This window comes from Dryobates pubescens, chromosome 7, assembly GCF_014839835.1.
Source record: "Dryobates pubescens isolate bDryPub1 chromosome 7, bDryPub1.pri, whole genome shotgun sequence".
NCBI classification, from domain to species: domain Eukaryota; kingdom Metazoa; phylum Chordata; class Aves; order Piciformes; family Picidae; genus Dryobates; species Dryobates pubescens.
The window spans coordinates 9241555-9262935 of NC_071618.1; the positions used below are offsets into that span (position 1 = coordinate 9241555).

At 38.8% G+C, this 21381-nt stretch overlaps 1 protein-coding gene across 1 annotated transcript in view; it reads left to right on the plus strand.

Moving 5' to 3' along the window:
* COL4A1 (collagen type IV alpha 1 chain) overlaps positions 1-21166 on the plus strand; it is a 134008-nt gene extending 112842 nt beyond the window's left edge. The window contains exons 38-52 of the mRNA XM_054162874.1: positions 796-926; positions 1030-1106; positions 2458-2556; positions 3079-3129; positions 4764-4949; positions 5624-5757; positions 8538-8610; positions 9231-9302; positions 11614-11742; positions 12153-12251; positions 12396-12608; positions 14038-14215; positions 16737-16851; positions 17793-17965; positions 19735-21166. Coding sequence (XP_054018849.1) covers positions 796-926; positions 1030-1106; positions 2458-2556; positions 3079-3129; positions 4764-4949; positions 5624-5757; positions 8538-8610; positions 9231-9302; positions 11614-11742; positions 12153-12251; positions 12396-12608; positions 14038-14215; positions 16737-16851; positions 17793-17965; positions 19735-19816 — 1812 coding nt within the window. The 3' untranslated portion in view covers positions 19817-21166. The remainder of the gene's footprint in view (positions 1-795; positions 927-1029; positions 1107-2457; positions 2557-3078; positions 3130-4763; positions 4950-5623; positions 5758-8537; positions 8611-9230; positions 9303-11613; positions 11743-12152; positions 12252-12395; positions 12609-14037; positions 14216-16736; positions 16852-17792; positions 17966-19734) is intronic.
* Positions 21167-21381: the final 215 nt, after the last annotated feature.

Sequence of the window (21381 nt, forward strand, 5' to 3'; positions counted from 1 at the left end):
TATGCTCATTTAAATACATTAAGAGAAACTTGAAAGATCTGCATATGTGCAGGTTTAGTTGCATTCTGTTTGATGGGACAATTACCTGCAGAGTTTGTTCTTATCCTGTCTCTTCAGAATAGGCTAATTTATGGCACTAAAAATGTGGGCAAGGGGAAAAATTTTAAAAACACTAAGTAAATAAAGTGAAAAAGGCTTCTTAGAAATAGAGCAAATAATCATACTGAAATAGTGTTTCATACTTCTACAGAGATATTGGGATGCTGAAAAAAAACCCCAGCCAAAAAACTGTAACATGCTTAGATATATCTGAAAAGAGAACTGTATTAATGGTCTGTAAAGTTAACTTAATATCTAATAGGATTCTAATAAAACTCTCATTTTTCCACGTTTCTTTTCCTAGCTATACAATGACAGTAATCATGAATTTATAAGTAAAAATTTTAAACATAAAACTTATTAATCTGGTAACAAACTTGCTGAAGACATTAAAAAAAAAAAAGAAGAGGATTTTTTTGAAGATGATTAAGTGTAATAAGTAAGTTAAGACTTTGTAGAAACCATCATAGTAATGGATAGAAAACTACCAATTTTCATATGTAGGTGTTAGCAATTGCAGGAAAAGTCAATAATTCTAATAGCAGAGTTTTAATACCAAATTACTTTATTTCTAAATAGAAAAAGAATGAAACTCTTCATGTCTGATGGTTTGAGAGGTGACATCTAATGGTGCAAACAGAAAAAGCTGTTTCAGAATTGATGTGTGGATGTTATAATGTGCGCTGCTTCTTCTAGGGAGAACCAGGAAGAACTGGTAGTCCAGGTTTATCAGGAGATAAGGGTGAAAAGGGCAGCACAGGAATTCCTGGAATGCCAGGTGCTCCAGGTCCCAAAGGATCCCCTGGCATGGCAGGATTTCCAGGCAAGTGTTTATGCTTTGATGAAACAGAAATTACAGTGAAAAATTAATGTGGAACTTGCACCAAATATCCTACATGTACACCCCTATCCTCTTCCTTCCTTAGGGAGCCCTGGCCGTCATGGAGAAAAGGGTGAAAAAGGACTTCCTGGCTTAAGTGGCATTCCGGGTTTAAAAGGAGAACCAGGTATTTAAAAAAAAAAAACCCAAAGCACCAGATGCTGTTTCTAGTATTGTTCACCTCCAGGCAGCAACTGAAACAAATGCTGTGGCATTCTGCTTTCATTTTGGCTCAGATGTTTCCTGGTACATTTGTTCATTTCATGCATTTCATAAGCAAAACCAGACAATGCTGTTTCCCAGGTAAATCTGAGTCAGTGTAGTGTGGTGCTAATTACTTCTTTAGTTCTGTTAGTGGAAAAGATTTTACCACCTTCCACAAAACTAGCTTTGCTGTAGCTGTTAATTCTGTTGTTTCTGAGTTAATTTGAAAAGAATAAAGTTGGTTTTGAACCTCAATCAGCACATTAGCACGGCTTTAGAGAGGATATAGAGTAGGGAGGAGAGTAAATCTGTTACCATTATAACAACATTTTTGAGCGTGGAACCCGTGTTCTTAGATTACTGACTACTGTCTGCAGGACACATCATCTCACACATGTAGGAATGGTGTGACAAGCAGTACCAGGAAAGTGTTCCCATGTACTCAGTACTGGTGAGGTCGCACCTCAAATACTATGTTCAGTTTTTGGGACGCTCACTACAAGAGACTGGTATGATGGAATGGGTCCAGAGTATGACAACAAGAGTCAGGAGAACAGGTCTTCTGAGGAGTAACTGAGAGAACTGGGTTTGTTTAGTCTGGAGGAAAGGAGGCTGATGGGATACCTTACCACTCTCTACAGCTACCTGAAAGGAGGTTGTAGTGAGGTGGTTGTTCTTCTCTTTACCCTAATATCAAGTGACAGCATGAGAGGAAATGGCCTCAAGTTGTACCAGGGCAGGTTTAGACTGGATATTAGAAGAAACTTCTTCTCTGAAAGGGTTATCAAACACTTGAATAGGCTCCCCGGGGGGTGCTTGAATCCCTGGAGGTGTTCTGAAGATGAATAGATGTGGTGTTAGGGGTTTAGCACCAGACTTGGTAGAATTAGATAATGGCTGGCCTCAATGATCTTAAGAGTCCTTTACAACCGAAACTGTTCTATCATTCTGTGTTCCTTTAATCTGATCTAATTGGACAATGGCCTGGGCTATTTACAAGCCTTTGCTGGAGTTCCTGCACTGTAACATACTGTGATTCATAATAACGATGTCAAAATCTGTAAAACCTGTTTAACACTGATTTAATTCAGAAGTAATCTCAGAGAAAAGTCACACTGAAGTCATCATGCAATATCTGCTTGGTCTCTGTGGGAGCAAAAGCTTAAGCTTTTCTTTAAAGGGAAAAAAAGATGTGTAAAAATAAAAAAAAATAAGGAAATAAAAATAGAATTGCATGATTCATAGGTGAAATGAAAATGGCAATGCTTTTTCAGGTGAACCTGGTGTCCCAGGTCCTGCTGGTTCCATTGGACAGAAGGGTGAACCAGGTTATGATGGGATTCCAGGTGCAGATGGTGCAAAGGGTGAACAAGGTACTGTGACTGATATATTAATTTTATAAGGTATGGAACTGAACAGGCTTCACAAAAGTAGCTGGTAGAGGGGTCTGCTCAATTTGAGGTACTTTAGACAGAACCTTGGAAAAAGAAGTTTGTATGGTGTCTTGTAAACGATTGACTATCAACCATCATTGTAAAATTGATTGTTTAGATGAGCAACTGTATTTAATCAGTGAATCTTGAAAGAATTTGTTTCACAAAATCTGGCAGTACTTTAAAGAATTGGCATGCTTTGGAATAAGTTCCGTTTTCCAGCTTAGCTGTGCAATTATGGAGCAGGCTGCCTTTTTTCTTAGGGTAGTGTTTTTCATCATACAAGAACCCATTGTGCTAGATGTAATGCTAATACACAACATAGACAGTTGCAGCCCTCAAGAACTTTTGCATAAACCACTTATTTAGATTTTTTTTTTTAATGTGCTTAATAGAGGTTTGTTACAGATTAAATTTAAGTGCAGTCCCATCTTCTAATTTTTAGCTGCCTTTATATTACAGGTGTTCCAGGTAGAGGTCTTCCAGGATTTCCTGGTGCAAAAGGAGATAAAGGTAAAATACTTCTCTAAGCATGCAGCAAACCTCCTTCCCAACACAGTGTAAATGTAATTTTATAATTCAGACACAGTTTCTGCTTCATTTTTTACATGCTGTACCTTTTCAAAGCAGGCAGAAACTCTGAGAGGCTCAAATACTAATTTCTGTTACAGTGGCAGCATCTTGGACATGAGTTAGATATTCCCTAAAATAGGTAATTATTTGTAGTGTGGAATTTAATGCAAGCTATGCTGTGATGAGGTAATATAAATAACTCCCATATTTGTGTGCTGTGCTTTTGACTCCAAGGATTTCTGGTTTCCTACTAATTTCCCAAGAATCAAAGTCTATTGAGGTTGTGTTCAGCAGTCAGCTAGGATAGTAGATTTGTCACCAGGATACTACCATTATTATTTCACCTGAGTCTGTTTGTGCAGCCCAAGTGCAATTTTATTCATTGCTTAAATGCTTTCTGTAGGGCATGTCTAAGCTATGCACAGCATGGTGTAAAATACAAAGGACAGCAGAGACCTGATGAAATCTTACTGAAAACTGCTATTACCTGGACTCAGGACTTAGTAGTTTGGGTACAGGCATGTAACTATCACAATTTCTAGACTTCTTGTGATCTTTGCAAAGTGTGTCACTACACTGCGGCATGAGAACCACTTAACTGGCTTGAGTCAGTGCTTGTTCAATGTGCCTGTGATGCACCATGCTCCATTTTATGAAATAAGTATGTCCTAGACACTAGACTGCAATAGATTAGCAGCAGTTTGATATTTCTTCACTACTGTTATAAAGGAAATGTTGTACAATTAAAGAAACTTGCACTCTTAAACATGTCGAAAACAAAAGATTCAACTAGTCCATCTGTGAAATTAACGTGACATCCTACCTCACTCAGTCATTCTTGTAGAATCATACAGGACATTTGTGTGGATAATCAAAAGTAATAAACCAGAATTTCTGCATCTCTTCTGTTTACTATCTAAGAGTAATAACAATCATTAGATTGCTGAGAAAGCTGTAATATTAGAGAACTCATTTTAATAAGCAAATTTTCTAATGACAGCTCAGTAAGGCATGTAAAATGCTAGAGCACTTTTCCCATCTCTCTCATTTTTCCAGCACAGCTCATTACAAAATATCTAAAGTAAATAGATACACAACTGACATAATTTGTGTTCCAAAGATACAACCCCAAACCACCCCAAGATTTAATGACTGTCCCCTTTGCCGTCATCTTTAGGCAAAGAACCAAGTATAATGCTCTTTATACATTTTATTGCTCTTACTAGTATACTTATACCAGCTAACCTATATACTTTTTGCCAAATCATGATCTAATATTTGACTGAATCATAAATATTAACTAATTTGTGCAAGCCTGAAAGTAAGTACTAAGTGCTAAAATCTAGATCTTAGTAAAAAAATAAAATAAATTCCTTTTTCTCCAGCAGCAGGTCCTTTTGTCAAGCAAAAGCATCCGTTACTCACATATGACTATAAGAGTTATAATGGAGTAAGGGTTTGGGGGCTTTACATTCCTTGCGAAAGGACTGCGAGAGGGGTGCTGAGTGATCATCTGTATCAGTGATTGTTAATCCTTTGTCTAATCACTTTTTGGGAATTCTGTCAAATCTTAGGTGCAAAAGGTGATGTGGGTTTTCCCGGATCCCCGGGAAGTCCAGGGATCCCAGGTCTAAAAGGAGAACCAGGATATGTTGGTCCACCAGGCCCTAAGGGCAGCCAAGGTCTTCCGGGCCTCCCAGGAAGTGCAATTGAAGGCCCTAAAGGAGACAGAGGACCCCAAGGCCAACCTGGCCATCCAGGTAATTCTTTATCTTTAGTATTATTGTACTGCCATTAATCAAAGTTCACTTAATTAATTAATAATGTTACCAATATTGCATATCCTTGTTTATCATCATCTCAGAGATCAGGGAAAAGCTCCCTTTCTTAGACCATTTGGCATTATATTCTAGAATAGGCTGATTTTGTGGTCCTCAGGCAGCTGGTTTGTTCAAAAGTTTTCCTGTCATTGAGAAGTTTGTCTCCTGTTTCCACGTGTTTCCCTTTGGACTTTATTCACTGTTTTGAGGCAACCATGATGATGTGTTCTCACTTATTGGAATGTTAATACATTTAAAAATAGACTATTGTGACCTTACCTTTGGCATTGGCCCTGTGCTAGAGGCTAAGGAGTAGAGTAGAGCAGAGCTCCAGTGTTTCTCTAACGCATTCATACCTGTGAATGCACCATCTGTTTGTTCTGCACATATAGAAAACCCTCCCTTGATTTCCATCAGCCAGATGAGTGATAGGTCTCCAGTCAGATGGGGAGTCATATGGATCTCCCTGCAACAGATTCTCATACTTAGTTTCTTGATGTTACTACAATAATTACTTTGGCTTTGCCCTTCTGTAGATTGAGCCAGCTCAACTCCTTCATCAGGTACTGCTCTGAACAAATTTTTGCCACTCAATTATCTCTTCTGTTTTGTAGGTTTACCTGGTCCAACAGGGCCCCCAGGACCCCCAGGTCTGAAAGGGGACAAAGGAGAGCAGGGAAGCAGTGGCTGGCCTGGGACTCCTGGGAGCCCAGGAGTCAAAGGTGATCCGGGTTTCCAGGGCCTGCCAGTAAGTTACTTTCAGTATACTCCAGATTTGCTGAAAGCTGTTTGTAATTAATGGCTATATTAATAATAGATTTTTCTCATTAAAAATAATGATACTTTATGCTCAAAGTGCTTTTGGATTCACTGCTGATGATGTAAATTCAGCTTGAAAACATTTCAATTCTCTCCTTCTAAAGCCTGCCCATGAATAAGCTCCAGCAAGCTAATGACCTTATTAGAAATTTATAGATAGTGAGTGGTAACATACAACACCCAGAATATAATTTACGGTGTATTACCGCTACAGGATGGCTGCAGTACACCCATAAATCCTGCAAATGCATTAGTAGTTAATTTTAAAGGTTTAATATTTCACGATAAATTGCCTTCTGAAAATACCTGAACTGTTTGGTTTTGTTATGAAACCTTTCAAATAAAATGCACTTTCATACTGTCAGTGATGAAATATAGTTGCTGATTTAGAAATACAAACAGGCAATGTCCTTAATACATTGTTGTCATATATTAATCATTTTTCCTGGTCGAAGAGCAGCCCTTTACTATATTTTAGGGAGAATTAGGTAGAAAAGGACAAGAGTCACACAGAATAGTTGGTCTTCTCTAATTTTTCTCTCAGAATGCCTGCTGCCTGTTTTCTACATTGAAGAACACACTCTGTAGTTTAACTTCTAATTTCCTCTTTCCCACTAAGAAAATAATAAAATTTATGGAAGAAGGAATAAGAAGATAGGATAGGTATGAACTCAATAATTCCTGGCATATAGAAAGAAGGAAGGTAGACTCAGAAGTACGCAGAATAGCGATAGCGCGCTTGAGGTCTACATTATTCTTGATTACACAAAGATCTGCTGCATCCTTTGCTGCATCCAGGAGTCACTTCACAAAGACATTTACTTCAGTGTTCTGACACAGGAACTTGGCGAAGTCTTTTTGTCTTACCATCATATAATATATTACATATTTTAAAATAACATTCCAGTATATTTTTCCCCCTAATTTAAGAACTTGCAAAACTCCTGCAGAGTGCTACATTTCTATACCACAGGAAATTCCAAAGCTTTTCACAAGTCAATATTCCAGTTTAAGGCTTTTTTTTTTTTGAAGCACACAAAATGCTAAAATATTTTGATTTCATGTCTTCAGTCAGAAGGAAATGTTTTGCTGTCTTTGAATCACAATGCTTAGTGTTACGTTGTTAACTTAGTGTGAAATGCTCTGGTGAGTTATTTCAGTATTAACTTCCTCTTGTGATACATACTAAGATGGGTTTCTAGGGTCTTCATCTTGTCAATGTGACTGTCTCCTGCCTTGATTACAGCTCAATTGCTCATGCAGGTCACCAGGTACATTGTAATCGATATCAGAAAGGAGGTTTTGTTACGTGGGTGACACAGCCTGTCCAAAAATCCCATCCAAAAAAAGCGAATGCAGATATCAGACTATGAAATACAAATCCCATTGGTTTATCTGTGCATTTTAATGCTGAAATGATAAAAGAAACATTTTCATCATTTTAATGAACTGAAACAGTTCTGATTTGTTTGGAACAGATCCAAAACAAAATGTTGTTTGCCAAGCTATATCTGATGGGAAGTTAAAAAAATCTTTACAAATCTGAATGATGTTGTGGAAAAAGTATTTTGAGAGACAGCTTCCAATAAACTCCTCTTACAAATCTTTGCATTTTGTTATTATAATTAAACAATTAACTATTAAAAAAACCCTTTTAGTGTGTTTATCTGACCCATGACTGTCTTCTGAACGAATGTTAGCCCTGCTGTTCTATGCAAGAGAAGTTCACAGGTAATGATAAAAAGAGAGGGCCATTTCTTTAAACAGTCCTCCATACTGTCAATATGTGACTGAAGGAAACCAGGAAACCTTTCTTCATTATTACCTTCCTCATTACTCCAAGGGTGGTGTTTCTTTGGTGTAGCTTTGGAGGTCCCACTATTGGCATCCATTTTTGAGATGAATAATTTCTTCTACCTTGAGTCAGGAACTATGGAGAAACTCTCAACTCTGCTTACAAGCTTTTTGCAAAAAAACAGGAAAAGGAAATTGGCAGTCATTTGGATGACTCTTTAGAGTGTCTTTTGAAGTCTGAGCTTGGTTTTTCTTGCATTGAGGCTACGATTAACTTGTTACCACTAATTTCAGAGGAACAGTTTATAATGGTGAAGGCAGAGGGAGGAGTTTGCATTGTGTTTAAAGTGTTTAAGTCCTTGAAGATTTTTATTTTTCAACAGGGCTAAAATAGTCAAAGGACTATAAACTGTTGAACACGTTTCATTTCATTCCGCATGTGAATGTAGAAGTTTTCAAGCTTGCTGTGGTCTAGAATTTTCCCATTTAATTACTTAAGTAGCAATCATCTGCTGGGGCTGCACTGAAATTTGTATTTGCTGGTATTTTTGTGCTTACTGATGTTTTTCATAATAATACTGTATAAGAACCTTTTTATTAGATATACTCTTAGTGAGATTTTATTCTGAGCTAGTATCTTGGCAGGGTAAAAAAAGTTAAATAAGAACAAGACATTGGACTTGATCCTCTGAGAGAAGCTTCTCATCTAATCGTGGTAGAGAATAACCATTCCTTAAACTTAGTGCTTTCTCTGTGGTTTTTTTTTTTAATTTTTCCCCCCACATAGATCTGCAAAAATACACAGCCTAAGAGTCATCATAATAGTGATAGATTGGACTTGATGATCTTTGAGGTTTCTTCCAACCTTGGTGATGCTGTGTAGGCTAACCATACTTCATATTTTCTTTTATACAGGGTAGTCCTGGTTTACCAGGAGGTGTTGGTCCAAAGGGTGATCTGGGACCTCCAGGTGTTCCAGGTGTTCCAGGTGAGAAGAAAATTTACTGTATTCCTAAGAAGTGTACCATGATGCCTCTTTCATATCCTCCTTCTCTCAAAAGAGATACTCAAGGAATGTTGACTCTGTCAGAAACTGTTGAAACAGGATATTGAAAGCTGCATCAAAACCATACAGGGACACTGAGATTTTTTTTCTCAAGCTTTTTGCCTGTTGTCTTGTACTTGCTTTAAAAGGTGGATATAATAGAAGTTGTTTACACAGGCCAGAGTCTTCAAGATTTTCTTGAGAACTAGGAAGGCAAATGTTATAGCCATATTTGAAGAAACATGGGCTCAGTATGTCTCCATTGTTGACTAAATTGCTGCTACTTTCACCATCATATGCAGGAAAACACCATGTGTGTTAAAAATGCAGTTATTAATAGGAAAAAAATATTCTGGTAATTTGGAGAAAGATATGATTAATTAAAGTAAGATACCTTTGTTTTCAGTCATCATTTCTTTGGTGACGGTGCTGTTCCTTTGCATCTTGTTCTTGCAAACAGTTAATACTTAAATGATCATGGGGTTGTATGTGATTATTCTGCACATATCCTTCTATGTCAAGAAATAACTGAATTTTCATATAAATACTTCTTTTGATTTCAGGTCCAAAAGGGTCTCCTGGTTTCCCAGGCCTTAAGGGTGAGCGAGGTGATCAAGGTTTTCCTGGATCTAAAGGTATTATATAAAGGCTTGCCATTTTTTCCCTAGATGTTGTTGTTAGTTATTTGTGACTAATCAATGGACATCTCCCTATCCCTTTTATTCAATGTAAAAAGGTACAAGAAACTAGATATCATGGCACCAGCATCTGAATGTCCAGTTACATTGAAATGTTGAGTAGAGAGTGAATGCATTTATCTCCTGCTCTGAAAAATCAATAATGAAATTCTGTCATTATAATCTTTAAATAGTATCCTACAATCATGGAATCGTAAAATGGTTTGGGTTGAAAGGGACCTTTATTGATCATCTAGTCCAACCCCTCTGCCATCAGCAGGGAAATCTTTCACTAGACCAGGTTACTGAAAACCTCATCCAGCTTCAAGCATTTCCAAGGATGGGGAATCCACAGCTTCTCTGGGCAACCTGTTCCTGTGTCTCACCACCCTCACTGTAAAGGTCTAATCTAAATCTACCCTTTAAAAAAAATATAAATAAATCATTGCCTCTTGTCCTATCACCACAGGCCTTGGTAAAAAGTCTCCATCTTTCTTATAAGCCTCTTTTAATTAACGTAAGGGGACAATATGGTCTCCCTGGAGCCTTCTCTCCTCCAGGCTGAACAACCCTAGCTATCTCAGCCTTTTTTTCACAGGAGATGTTTTCTAGCCCTCTAATCCTTTTCATGCTGGCCACACTATTTTTCATGTGGTCCAGAATATGTCTTGCTGGTTCCTATGCAATTTTTCAGCTATCTGTATCCCCAAGTCCTTCTCTGCAGGTCTGCTCTCAATCCATTCATCTATACTGATATTGAGGATTGCCCTGACCAAGGTGCAGGACCTTGAACTTGAACTTGATGTCATTCACAGTGGTCCACTTAAGCATGCCAAGGTCCCTGTGGATGCCATCCTTTCCCTCTAACAATTAACTACACCACTCAGCTTGTTATCATCCACAAACTTACTGAGGGAAGTTCATCCAGCCTAAGGTCTGGAAATCTGTTTGAGTCCTTTGGAGGTCTGTTTGGGTGGAGACGTCCACACAGAAAGGCTGTAGTCCTTCCATTTGGGTTTCATCCTTACAGTTCCAGTGGTGTATGCCATTTTCTTTCAGCAGGTCACAGTTACAGCTTGTTTAAAAAAAAAAAAAAAGTCACTTAGACAATGGTAATTCTTTTGAAAGGTGTGATCCTTCTAATGGAGATGTCAAGCTTCTGGATAGACATCATTTAGTTGTTGTGACCACTGGGGCTGCTGCCTAAGCCTGCTGGTGAGCAGAGCAGGCAGCAGCGTGACAACCACAGAGCGTGCATTGCTTCTGAGCAAACTTCTGCACAAACCCCCAACAGGTGCTGCTCCCTGTTTGCACCTTCTGGTTGCAGTGCTTCTGGTCTGAGCTACACCTGTGGGCCTGGTGGGAGATGGGAATATAGGAGGTAGCAATATGGTTTTTAGCAGCACTATGTGTAGCTATGTAGGTGTTACCAGAGGCTTGTCAGAGGTAGAGGCCCAGTCCAGGCTATTTCTTCTATTATGGCTGGAACCTGCTGTCTTCTACCCTGAGTCAACTCTAGGTTTATGTGGTGGGTTGAAAGGAAAGGCTCCGCTTTCCCTCCCCCACTGAGAAAGAAACCGTGGCTAACTCAACAATTAGAAAAGCAGACTATGTATTTACAAGCATGTATAGGAAGCAGATTACATGTAACACCACAAATACAGGGATTTTACAATATATACAGGAATATACAGCAAATGAACTCAACCAGAAACCAGACCCCCAACAGAGGGGGCTTTCCCCTGTGCCCCCTTCACCCCCCCTACCTCCCTTCTCCCCCCAAAGAGGTAGAAAAAGAGAAAAAAGGAGAGTTAGCATAGCAGACAGAGGCCTAAGCACAGGAAGTTAGTTAGTTCTTATCTCTTGGCAAGAAGCCCAGAAGCAGTCCAGCTGAAAGGGACAGCGAAGGAAGAAGAACTGAGAGAAAGTTCCAGCTGTGCTGGGACTAACAATCTCACCTCTCCCCCTTACTTAGCCAATGAAATTAGTTTAGAATACAAAATATTTTATAAACATTTAGCCAGTGTGCCCCTTCCTTAAAGGCACAGCCTCAAACGATCACAGTTTAGCTTCTTGACAGGTATGACCCTTCTCAGCGCGTGTAGCATGTCTCAGATGCATTGATACCCTGTAGCTATAGACTCCCTCTGTTCTCCAAGTATATAAATGACAATACAAGGTAACATTGTTTCCTTGGGTTTTTTTAAATTATTTTTTTTAAATTGTGCAATACTAAATATGTGTTGGTTTCCTCTGTTAACTCTGACAGGTTTACAAGGCCCACCAGGCCCACCAGGTGATTTTCAACTTGTTAAAGGTGATCCTGGCTTACCTGGCCCTGTAGGACCAGTTGGTCTTAAAGGATTCCCAGGACTTCCGGGTCCCAAAGGACAGCAAGGTGAGTGTTTCTAACTTTCCAGTAGAAATACAATTTAAATAATGTGAAAATAGACTGATGGTAGACTAGAATTTTTCCCCCCTGTTCATGACCCTACTGCTTTATGGTCTATTTTTGATTGAGTCATATGATAAACAGAGAGGGAAGAGATTGCTGCCCTTCCTTTTCATATTCCAGGTGAATATTAGACATTTTAGAAGCACACCTGCTTAGTTCTCTTATCTTCTATACTATAATCACTTCAACTGCAGTAACCCACATATGTGCTCTAGGTATTGAAATAGATGCTCTGAATCTGCAGAAGTTTAGTTTATGCTGAGTTGTGCCTGTGCTGTACTGTATTACAAGCCAAAAAGTCAGAATTAAAATTAAGTAATAGCCAGTAATAACTATTCCTTGTTTTTCAACAGGGGTGACAGGACCCTCAGGTGTACCTGGACCACCTGGTAGTCCAGGGTTTGATGGCAAACCTGGGCAAAAAGGAGAAGCTGGCCCTTATGGTCCTCCAGGTAAGCCTTTGAGTTCTTCAAAGACTTGATTCCTTCCTGGAAAAAATAACAGGAGATCAGATGTTGATGTATCTAATTTCACTTGAGTTACGTAGCTGGAGTGCTGCTGTCTGTAGAAATACAAGGAGATTCTCTGTGTTGTAGGGCCCAGAGGATTCCCTGGTCCACCTGGCCCTGAAGGTTTGCCTGGGGCTATGGGCCCACCAGGTGCACCATCTGTTGCTCATGGCTTCCTTGTTACCAGACACAGTCAAACCACTGAAGAACCGTCATGTCCATTTGGAACAAGGCTGATTTACCATGGCTACTCCTTGCTTTATGTACAAGGCAATGAAAGAGCACATGGCCAAGATCTGGGTAAGTAGAACACAAATTAGAATTCATTATAAACCCATTGTTTCCTTCATTTGTAGAACTGTATTAAACAAGCCTCTGTTAATTATTCTTGGCTAGCTGGTGCTTTATGATGCCTTCTAGATTGGTACAAGTAATGGTTTGTTGTAGAGTGAAAACAGTGTCAGTTTATTTAAGGAAGTCATTATCAAAACCTTTGGCATCGTCATCCTTAGTATCTTTGCAGTCAGATCAGTGCGATACCGGCTGGCTAAGCAGATGATAAGCTGAGTGGAAATTTGGTGGGTGCATTGGGCTTTGGGGGATGTGATTAGATGTATGGTCTGACTTGTGATTGTTGATTAGGCATGTCCCTCAGGAAGTAGTACTAGGCCAAATCTGTTTAATTAGTTTATGAGTGGCTTGGGTGATAGGATAGAGTGTACTCTCAGCAAGACTGTGAGTGATGCCAGACTGGGAGAAATGGTTGATTCCCTAGTAGACACAGCTGCTGTTCAGAGGGACTTGGCCAAGCTTAGAAAAGAGCTGAGAAGAACCTGAAGTAGTTCAGTAAAGGCAAATACAAAGGGGTACATCTAAAGTGAAATAACCTCATGCAACAGAACAAGTGATGGACTGACATATTTCCAGTAGCAGCAGTATAAGCTACTAGGAAGCTGCTTTGCAGAAAAGGACCTGGCACTCCTGGTGAGCAGCAATGAACGGGAGGTGACTGTGTGCCCTTGCAACTACCCCATTCTACATTGCCCAACCTATTGGGCTTTCTTGGCAAAAATGCAACCAGCAGATAGAGGGAAGAGTCTCATTTTGGTAGTTGTGAGACTACAGTTGGTATATTGTGCCCAGACCTGGGTCTCCCAGAACAAGGAAGATGTTGCTATACCGCAGTGAATGCAACAGCTACTGAGATGGCTAGTGGCATCTGGACAGTCTGGTGGAACTGGATTTTCTCAGCCTCAACAGAAAGTTAGGGGAGGTGTTTATTGCTGTCTGAAGCCAAACTCCCCTCAGAAGTGACAGAAGAATCAGTAGAGACAAGTATAACATATAGTGCAGTTAAACATAAAGAAAAGCTTTTTTACCATGCTGATGCTCAGGCACTGGGATAGGACCTCAGAGAGACTGTTGAATCTCTATCTTTGGAGATATGCAAAACTCAGCTAGCTATGGGCACAAGTAACCTGATCTAGCCACCAGAAGGTTAGGATAAATGGCTTCTAGACATCTATTCCCACCTAAGTTATTCCATAATAGGCAAGACTCATTCATTGCCCTTTTGCTTCCTTATGGAGCTAGGAAACATCCTCTGAGACAACTGGGCCTCCCAGAGCAAGTGTCATCTGCTTTATAGCTGTTTCTGGTAGTATGTTTGGTTGTTGGCAAGGGCTTAACAAAAGTGGATTAGCAATTAACCTTTCACTTAACATTTCAGGCACGGCAGGAAGCTGTCTTCGTAAATTTAGTACCATGCCTTTCTTATTCTGCAATATCAACAACGTGTGTAACTTTGCATCAAGGAACGACTATTCCTACTGGCTCTCGACTCCTGAACCCATGCCAATGAGTATGGCTCCTATCACTGGTGATAATATCAGACCATTCATCAGCAGGTATGGTTTCCACTCTGCTGTGTTTGTAAAACGAATAAGGATGTGAAAAATTAGTATGGTACACTTTTTCTTTTCTTTTTCTTTTGGTTTTGTTTGGGAAAGACTTTGAGTATGTATTTCGTTGTTATTTGTTGGGCTTTTTCGTGTTGTTGTGTTTTGGGTTTTTTTTAATTTTATTTTCTGCTTTTAAATATAGACTTTGAGTTCTTCTGATGAAATGTTTCCATGTGTGAATGTTTTCAGTTTGGGCTTTGATCAAAAATAAATTCATATGGGGGGGGACCCAAACGATGTACTTTGAAGGAGAGAAAGTTTTGAATTTACTCACAATTCTTGTCCAGAACAATTCTTCTGTTGTGTTTTTGGTTGTTTTGTTTTGTTTACTTTTTACTAGCCTTAACTAGAAGAATTTTAGAAGCTCAGTTTCCTTTTGTTTGAAAATGGTAGCATTATTTATTGTACAGTTGACTGCCGGGTTTCTTCCATTGTTTTGAACATACTGCTTGAATACAAGGGCACAATCGAAGGGCACAATCGCAGAACTGATTTCTTAATAACTCCAGATTCTCAGCTAACATAAAGTGTGGCACTTACCAGCTCTAACTGTTCTGCATCAATCCAGAATACTGAACTTTTGGTCCATTTTAAATTTTAAGGCCATTAGCAAGAACCATCTTGCCATACTATGTCCAGTGCTGAAGGCAGAATTGTGAGCAAGAATGTGGTGAACTCTACTGCTCTCATTAGATAAGAATCTGAAAAGGCAACTTAAATAACACAACATAATCATTAGATACAGGCATTACTATGATTCTTGTCATTGCTTCTAATCTGTCAGCTCTTCCTGATCTATATTTTTTTGTTGGTTCTTACTTTTGTGGTTCTTCATTAGATGTGAATAGAAGGGGCTGTCAGAGAAATTCAAATGATCGGTCTTTAAGTTCATGCTCCTTCTATGCCACCCCTAATCAGGTGTGCAAAAATAACCTTTAACAACCACTTTTGAAACTCTTGCTTGAGCAGGTGCATGACAAGGTTTTGCCTTATGCATATATAGTAGTTTCTGCACCATGGAAGTGCACATGTGCATATTTAAATACATATATTTACATATGTGGGTTTTTCTCCTTTTAGACATAACAGAGTGAGATCATTGTAATACATCCTTTTTTTTTTAGTTTTGGCAAACCAGCAATGAATCTGAGAAGATTGTTCTTTCAATTTATTTTATTAGTTGAGACTTTTAAACCAACAGTTTTCCCTGTCCAAAAGTTGAAAAGGTGTAGAAGTTCACTTGCTGCCTCGGATCATGGGACTTCTTTTTGTGTAAGGCTGAAATACCAGAAATCTCTTGAAGCAAAGCACAACTCCAAGAATAGAGGCAGCTTTATGTTCTTCTTTTAACTTACTCTTTCACTGATGTGTTTCTTAAAATAACTGTCTTGTTCTGCAATAGAGATGAAGGCAGTACACATGAAAGCAGTCTTCACAAGTCAGAAATAGAGGGCTTTCATTCTGAATTTCTTTGCTTCTATGCATTTTTCAGAATCCAACTTAATCCATTTTGCACTTGATTCTTTTCACTGCTCTGATGATAGAAATCAGAGTTTAGTTCTAACTAGCTTTTTTGAATCATTTTCATCACTGCTAAATGCAATTTAGGAGTTGTACAAGAAAAAATGGATTATATCTACCAAATTTGCTATGAACAGCTCCTGTATTAGAATTCCAGTCCAACTATTTTTTAATGATTCTCCTGTGAAGACATGGTTGGTCATTGGACTATGCAGTGGTTCTGAAACACAATAAATTTACCCAAAAATAAAAGAGAATGCATAGGTGCTGCATAGCTTTCTGAAGAGTTGCTTTCAAGTTCATTGTTCAGGTTACTTTGTTAGAAATCCCTTACAGAATATGAAGACCCACAAATATAAATAAAAGCCATTTTGAAGGAAAATGCATAGAGAAGAGTGCATTGGATTATATTAGCAGTGATTACCTTTATAAGATATTTTCCAGAGGGATAGCTTTCTCTCTGAAAGTCTCTCAGGGCTATGTTTAGGATGATGAATTGCTGTTACTTGTCTCTGGTCACAGCAGACCACCTTCAAGTAGTCTGTGTCACAGTGTTTGGCTATTTGCCTCTCATGTTCATGACATGAGCTTTTTTTAGAAATTACAGTACAAATGGGGCTAGAAAAAGACAAATACATTTAAATATTCAGATAAAAAATCTGCTTTCTTTGGTTCCATAGAGGAGTAAGACTTAATAGTTAAGCTGTCCCTAAATAAATGGGGGGGGGGGGGGGGGGGGGGGGGGAGGGACACGGACGACCTGTTGTGGGTTTTTTTGGTTGGTTGGTTGGGGTTTTTTGTTGTTCTAAAGGAAACATATTGATTTTCCTTTGTTTTTGAAGGTCACATTTTCTAATTCAAGATTCCTTAAAGGAAATAACTTTTGGAAAAAGAGAAGTATTATTCACCAAGTACACGTAGTTTATTCATGTCTTGATCTTTCTAGATGCTCTGTGTGTGAAGCTCCTGCTATGGTAATAGCTGTTCACAGTCAAACAATTCAAATACCACAGTGTCCTGAAGGCTGGAGTTCGCTTTGGATTGGTTACTCTTTTGTCATGGTAAGTGGGTTGGTGCACAACCTGAGCTGAGAAAAGCATTTGTTTCAGGTGTCTGATCTAAGCTCCGCTCTGGGAAAGTTAATACCTGACTATGCTGCTTTAGGTCTTAGGAGGGCATTAGACCTCTACCCTTTCTGGTGACTTCAAAAAGATTCTGGCTAATTACTAAATGAAAACAATGCAATAGCAATTATTAGTTCACTTTTGAAGAAATGCACACAGCTTGCTGAATAAATGAGAAAATAAGCATAATTTTCCATTGTCCTTCTGCATCTATGTTGCAGTAGCTTCCTACAGTGGTAGCATATCAGTACCTGTCCTCTTTCCATTTTACATGAATAAACCTGCAGTTTTCAAATGGTATTTCTGACCTTTTTTTTCCTAGTTTCTTCAGCTTTATGTGCTAGTGACATAAATAGAACTAAGGAGTAGCCTGGAAGAGCCACTCTGGAGTCTGCTGTAGTGGTTAGTTACTAATGTGCTTCCTGTCATATTCACCACTTACATCAACAGCCGCTTGCCCAGGCAAGGTCTGGGCATGGTCTGAGAAGCAGCATGGATCTAGAGCTATCAGCACTAGAGGGAGAGATGCCACTATGGTGTGGGGCAAGAATTGGGTTGAGCTGGCCATGGCCTGTTGCTCACAGAGAGATAGCTTGGGTCCTACTGTCCTGAAGGATTTATGTGCAAACAGCTGCCCTGCAGCTGGTGTTGCTGCTCTCTTGTGCTGCCATTAAGCAAGAGAACCTAGTGCCACTGCTGGAGACCTTCCACTCCACTTTCTTTGCTCCTCCTTGAGCTAAGGGGCAAAACAGCAGATGGGCACAACAGAGGACAAGGAGAGGAATGTGAAGAAATATTTATGCAAGAGAGTAAATAGGTGTTATGGCAGAAAGGGCACAGAGTCTCTCTCTCTGACCGATGGGTTTGCATTTTTCTAGCACACCAGTGCTGGTGCGGAGGGTTCTGGCCAGGCCCTGGCGTCTCCTGGTTCCTGCCTAGAGGAGTTTCGAAGTGCTCCCTTCATTGAATGCCATGGTCGGGGCACCTGCAATTATTATGCAAATGCTTACAGCTTCTGGCTTGCCACTATAGAGAGGAATGAGATGTTCAAGTAAGTTCATGATTTATTTATCAGTAGTAGTTAAGACTCAGTCAAGTCTTGTCACTGAATAAGAGAAGTATTGTTTGAATGTAATACATGGTTCAAGTATTGGCTGTGCCCCAGCCTGGTTAAGTATATGCAGTTAATTATTTTTGTAACAAAAAGAAGAAAATATAATAGCTTTGGGGGAATTAGTGAATGTCTCTTCTGTTAGTGTTTACAATGTGTCATTTGTACCTAGTATTTTGCTTTTCAGAATAATCTTAACAATGTTTGCATTTCCACTATATTTGATTGTATTCACTGAGTTGTAACTGGCATAGGCTGACATACTGATTGAAATTAAGTTAGAATGTAACATTCCCCCTGGTATATGTTAGCACATAATAGAAGCACTTGAAATTAGTGCAGGTGGTGAACTGAGTGAGTTGAACAATTATTTACCTTCCCTAATGTTGGAGGAAGCATGTCTGAATAAAATGCAGCTGAAGACAGAGGCCTTAGGCATTTCTTCAGTGCTGCTGAGGTTCTAATTTCAGGAATTAAGTGATAGTGGGCTTTGTTCTGGTCTCCTGCACATAAGTATTTCTCAACACAGTCTAATTTGTTCCATATGAATTTTAATAATACGTTGTCATAAAGACCAGTTCCCAGGTCTGCATAGCTTACCTGATTAGCAGACATTCCTTTGAAGTACAGGCAGACATCTTCTTCCACTGTGGTCCAGGCTGCCACTCCTGGTACTTGTAGTCTGGTAGCCTTCATCTTTTTGTGTCATCTAGATCTGTGAATGCTCCCTAGCCTGTCTCAGTCAGAATGAAGCAGGCTGTTTAGCCACTTTTGACTCTCTGTGAGATAGTTGTCACCTAAGTAGGCAGAACAATTCAGCACTGGGACTGATTATCACTGGGGCTGTGATAATCCTGTCAACCAGAAAAGCTACTACTGAAAGAGCCCATTTTCCAGTGCTGGTGTAAGCACTGGCTCCCTAGGAAAGAGGAAAGCTGATCAGAGGAAAATTTAGAGGAGTCAGTGCTTTAGTTGTTTGTATTCATTAAGTCCTGCCCCGAGACACATAAACTCCATTCCCCTTTCTGGCTACAAACTGTCTCTTGAATTAATAAAATAATCCAGATCAGGATGTCTGCCCTACTATGATAATTCAAAAATACACTTCAGTTTCCTATAAACTCTTAATCCTTTCTAGAGAAAGGTGTTAAATCTAAGCACGCTTTTATCTAAGATCTTCATTTACGGTTGCAAGGAGTAATTCCTTGTGATAGCTTACAGACTAATGGCTTTGATTTGTCTTTCTGTACTACATCACATGATTTCCTTCACTGGCTTTTCATTTTTCTGAGAAGTCATGAGAGTTAGCAGAAAGTCATGAATGGTCAAACATCTTCAGTCTTTTTGCATTAATGGTTTTCTTACTACCCTAATTCCAGCATGTTTTCAAACTGTTGATTCAACAGGTAGTGTGTTCTGGTTAAAGAAGCGTTCAGCCTTGTGACAGAATTGAATTTTGATGTAATGGAATATTTAAAACTAATCTTGTGATAGCTCGTGGTCAAACTTTGAAGGTGAATGTATGTGGGAGAACTTAGGGCCACCTCCTTGATTCAGCACAGCTTAAAGAGGCATTTGGCCGCATGCAAAATTTGCGCTGTCAACTACAAGCCTGAAAACCAACTGTTGACATCAACAATTGTCAGTGGGTGTTTTCATTACTTCTGTTTCTTTTTTCTTTCTTTCTTTCTTTTTTTTTTTTTAAATAGGAAACCAACTCCCTCCACTTTGAAAGCAGGGGATCTACGCTCAAACGTTAGCCGTTGTCAAGTCTGTATGAGAAAAACATAATGACTTTTGAATTTCAACTAATTTCACACAATATGGTGCTATTCGTTTGACAGCAATGAAGCCTAGACATATATGTACCTCATTGTTGTCCAATATGAAAACAGTAAAGTGCCTTTTAGGAACTTGCATAACTAACACACACTGCTTTACTGGCCCTGTCCTTGCTGAAGAAGAAAAGAGACAACAAAGATAAGCTTCAAATGTTGACATGCCAAGTGGCACTTTTGATCAAAATGTATGTATTTTTATATAAATGCAATGCACTGATAGAACAAAAAAGTCAGCGTTTATCCAGAAAAAAAAATGCAAAGGTGCTAGGAGGCATGCAGTTCTGCCTTATACTGTTTGACCCCCCTTTCTCATCCTTGTATTATATATTTAGATTCATTTTTTTTTCCCCCAGATAAGTTTGTTGTTACTGTTATCTAGGTGTCTCAAAATCCCAGACTCTTGGGTATGTACTTATTGTTCCTGTACAAAGCAATGCTAATGTAAAAAAAAAAAAAAGGAGTTTTGGGATTACAGACTGTGGTTAAGCAACAGAGAACCATCTTCTTCACAACATAGAGTGCCATCCTGCAAACCTTTGCTTCTGTTTGTAGTCTTTAGTGCTATCGCTTTTAATGGGACTACATCTGGAAGACATTGCCAAATTGATTTCCCAAATAGGCAAGGAAGTGTTTCTGCTATGTTGGTACTATGCAGCTTCTTCGTGTAGTAGAACAAACTTTCCTGTGGAATAAAGAATGATCCAGCAATGGTCAAGAAAAAAATATTATATATAAATATTTTAGTAATTTATATAGATATCAATCATCGGGCAAATCAAGCTCCGAGTTTATAATTTCAAAAAGAAGCTTACAGAAGTTTTCTTCTTTCCAGTGTCCTAAATTCCACGTTAAATGCCAAAATCTGATGTGAAATGTTCATTTTATGTAGGCCATTTCAATGCTGAAGCTGCGGAGACTGAATCCAGGTTAATAGCTATTTGTGTTTATTATAGTAAATCCTGCTTTGAGCTTCTAGTCTTATTGTGTATTTAATATTTTTCAGGGTTTTAAACACTACTTACACACTGAATGACTTGATTTTGAAAAGTATAAGGCCTTAATGTTGTTAATATTGTACCAAAAACCAAAAAAAAAAATTCTTCAAAGTGGCCTCTCAGATATTTCTAAAGAATTTCTATGCAACGATACCATTGTTTGAGCACATTTGTGCCTAGAAGTGTTTTACAGACTTTTACCATGCAAATACCATGGCAAGGCCTTTGTGTAATTTCTTACATGTGTATTTCTTAAGAATTCAAGTTTGTAATAAAACTATTTGTGTAAAAAAAGAAAAAAAAAACCAAGAAAAGATTTTACTAATTTGTTATTAGCATTCATTTACAGCAATGAATTAATTTTTTTAACCAGCCACCAATAAATGCACAAGCTTGATGCAATCTTAGATTATTTTTGTTTTGCACATCTTTTAGATGTACAAAGCATCTTCAACAAGGGGAAAGAGGATACAGTGTTGACACCTCTATTGGTACCTTGTAAGGACTGGTAATGATAGAC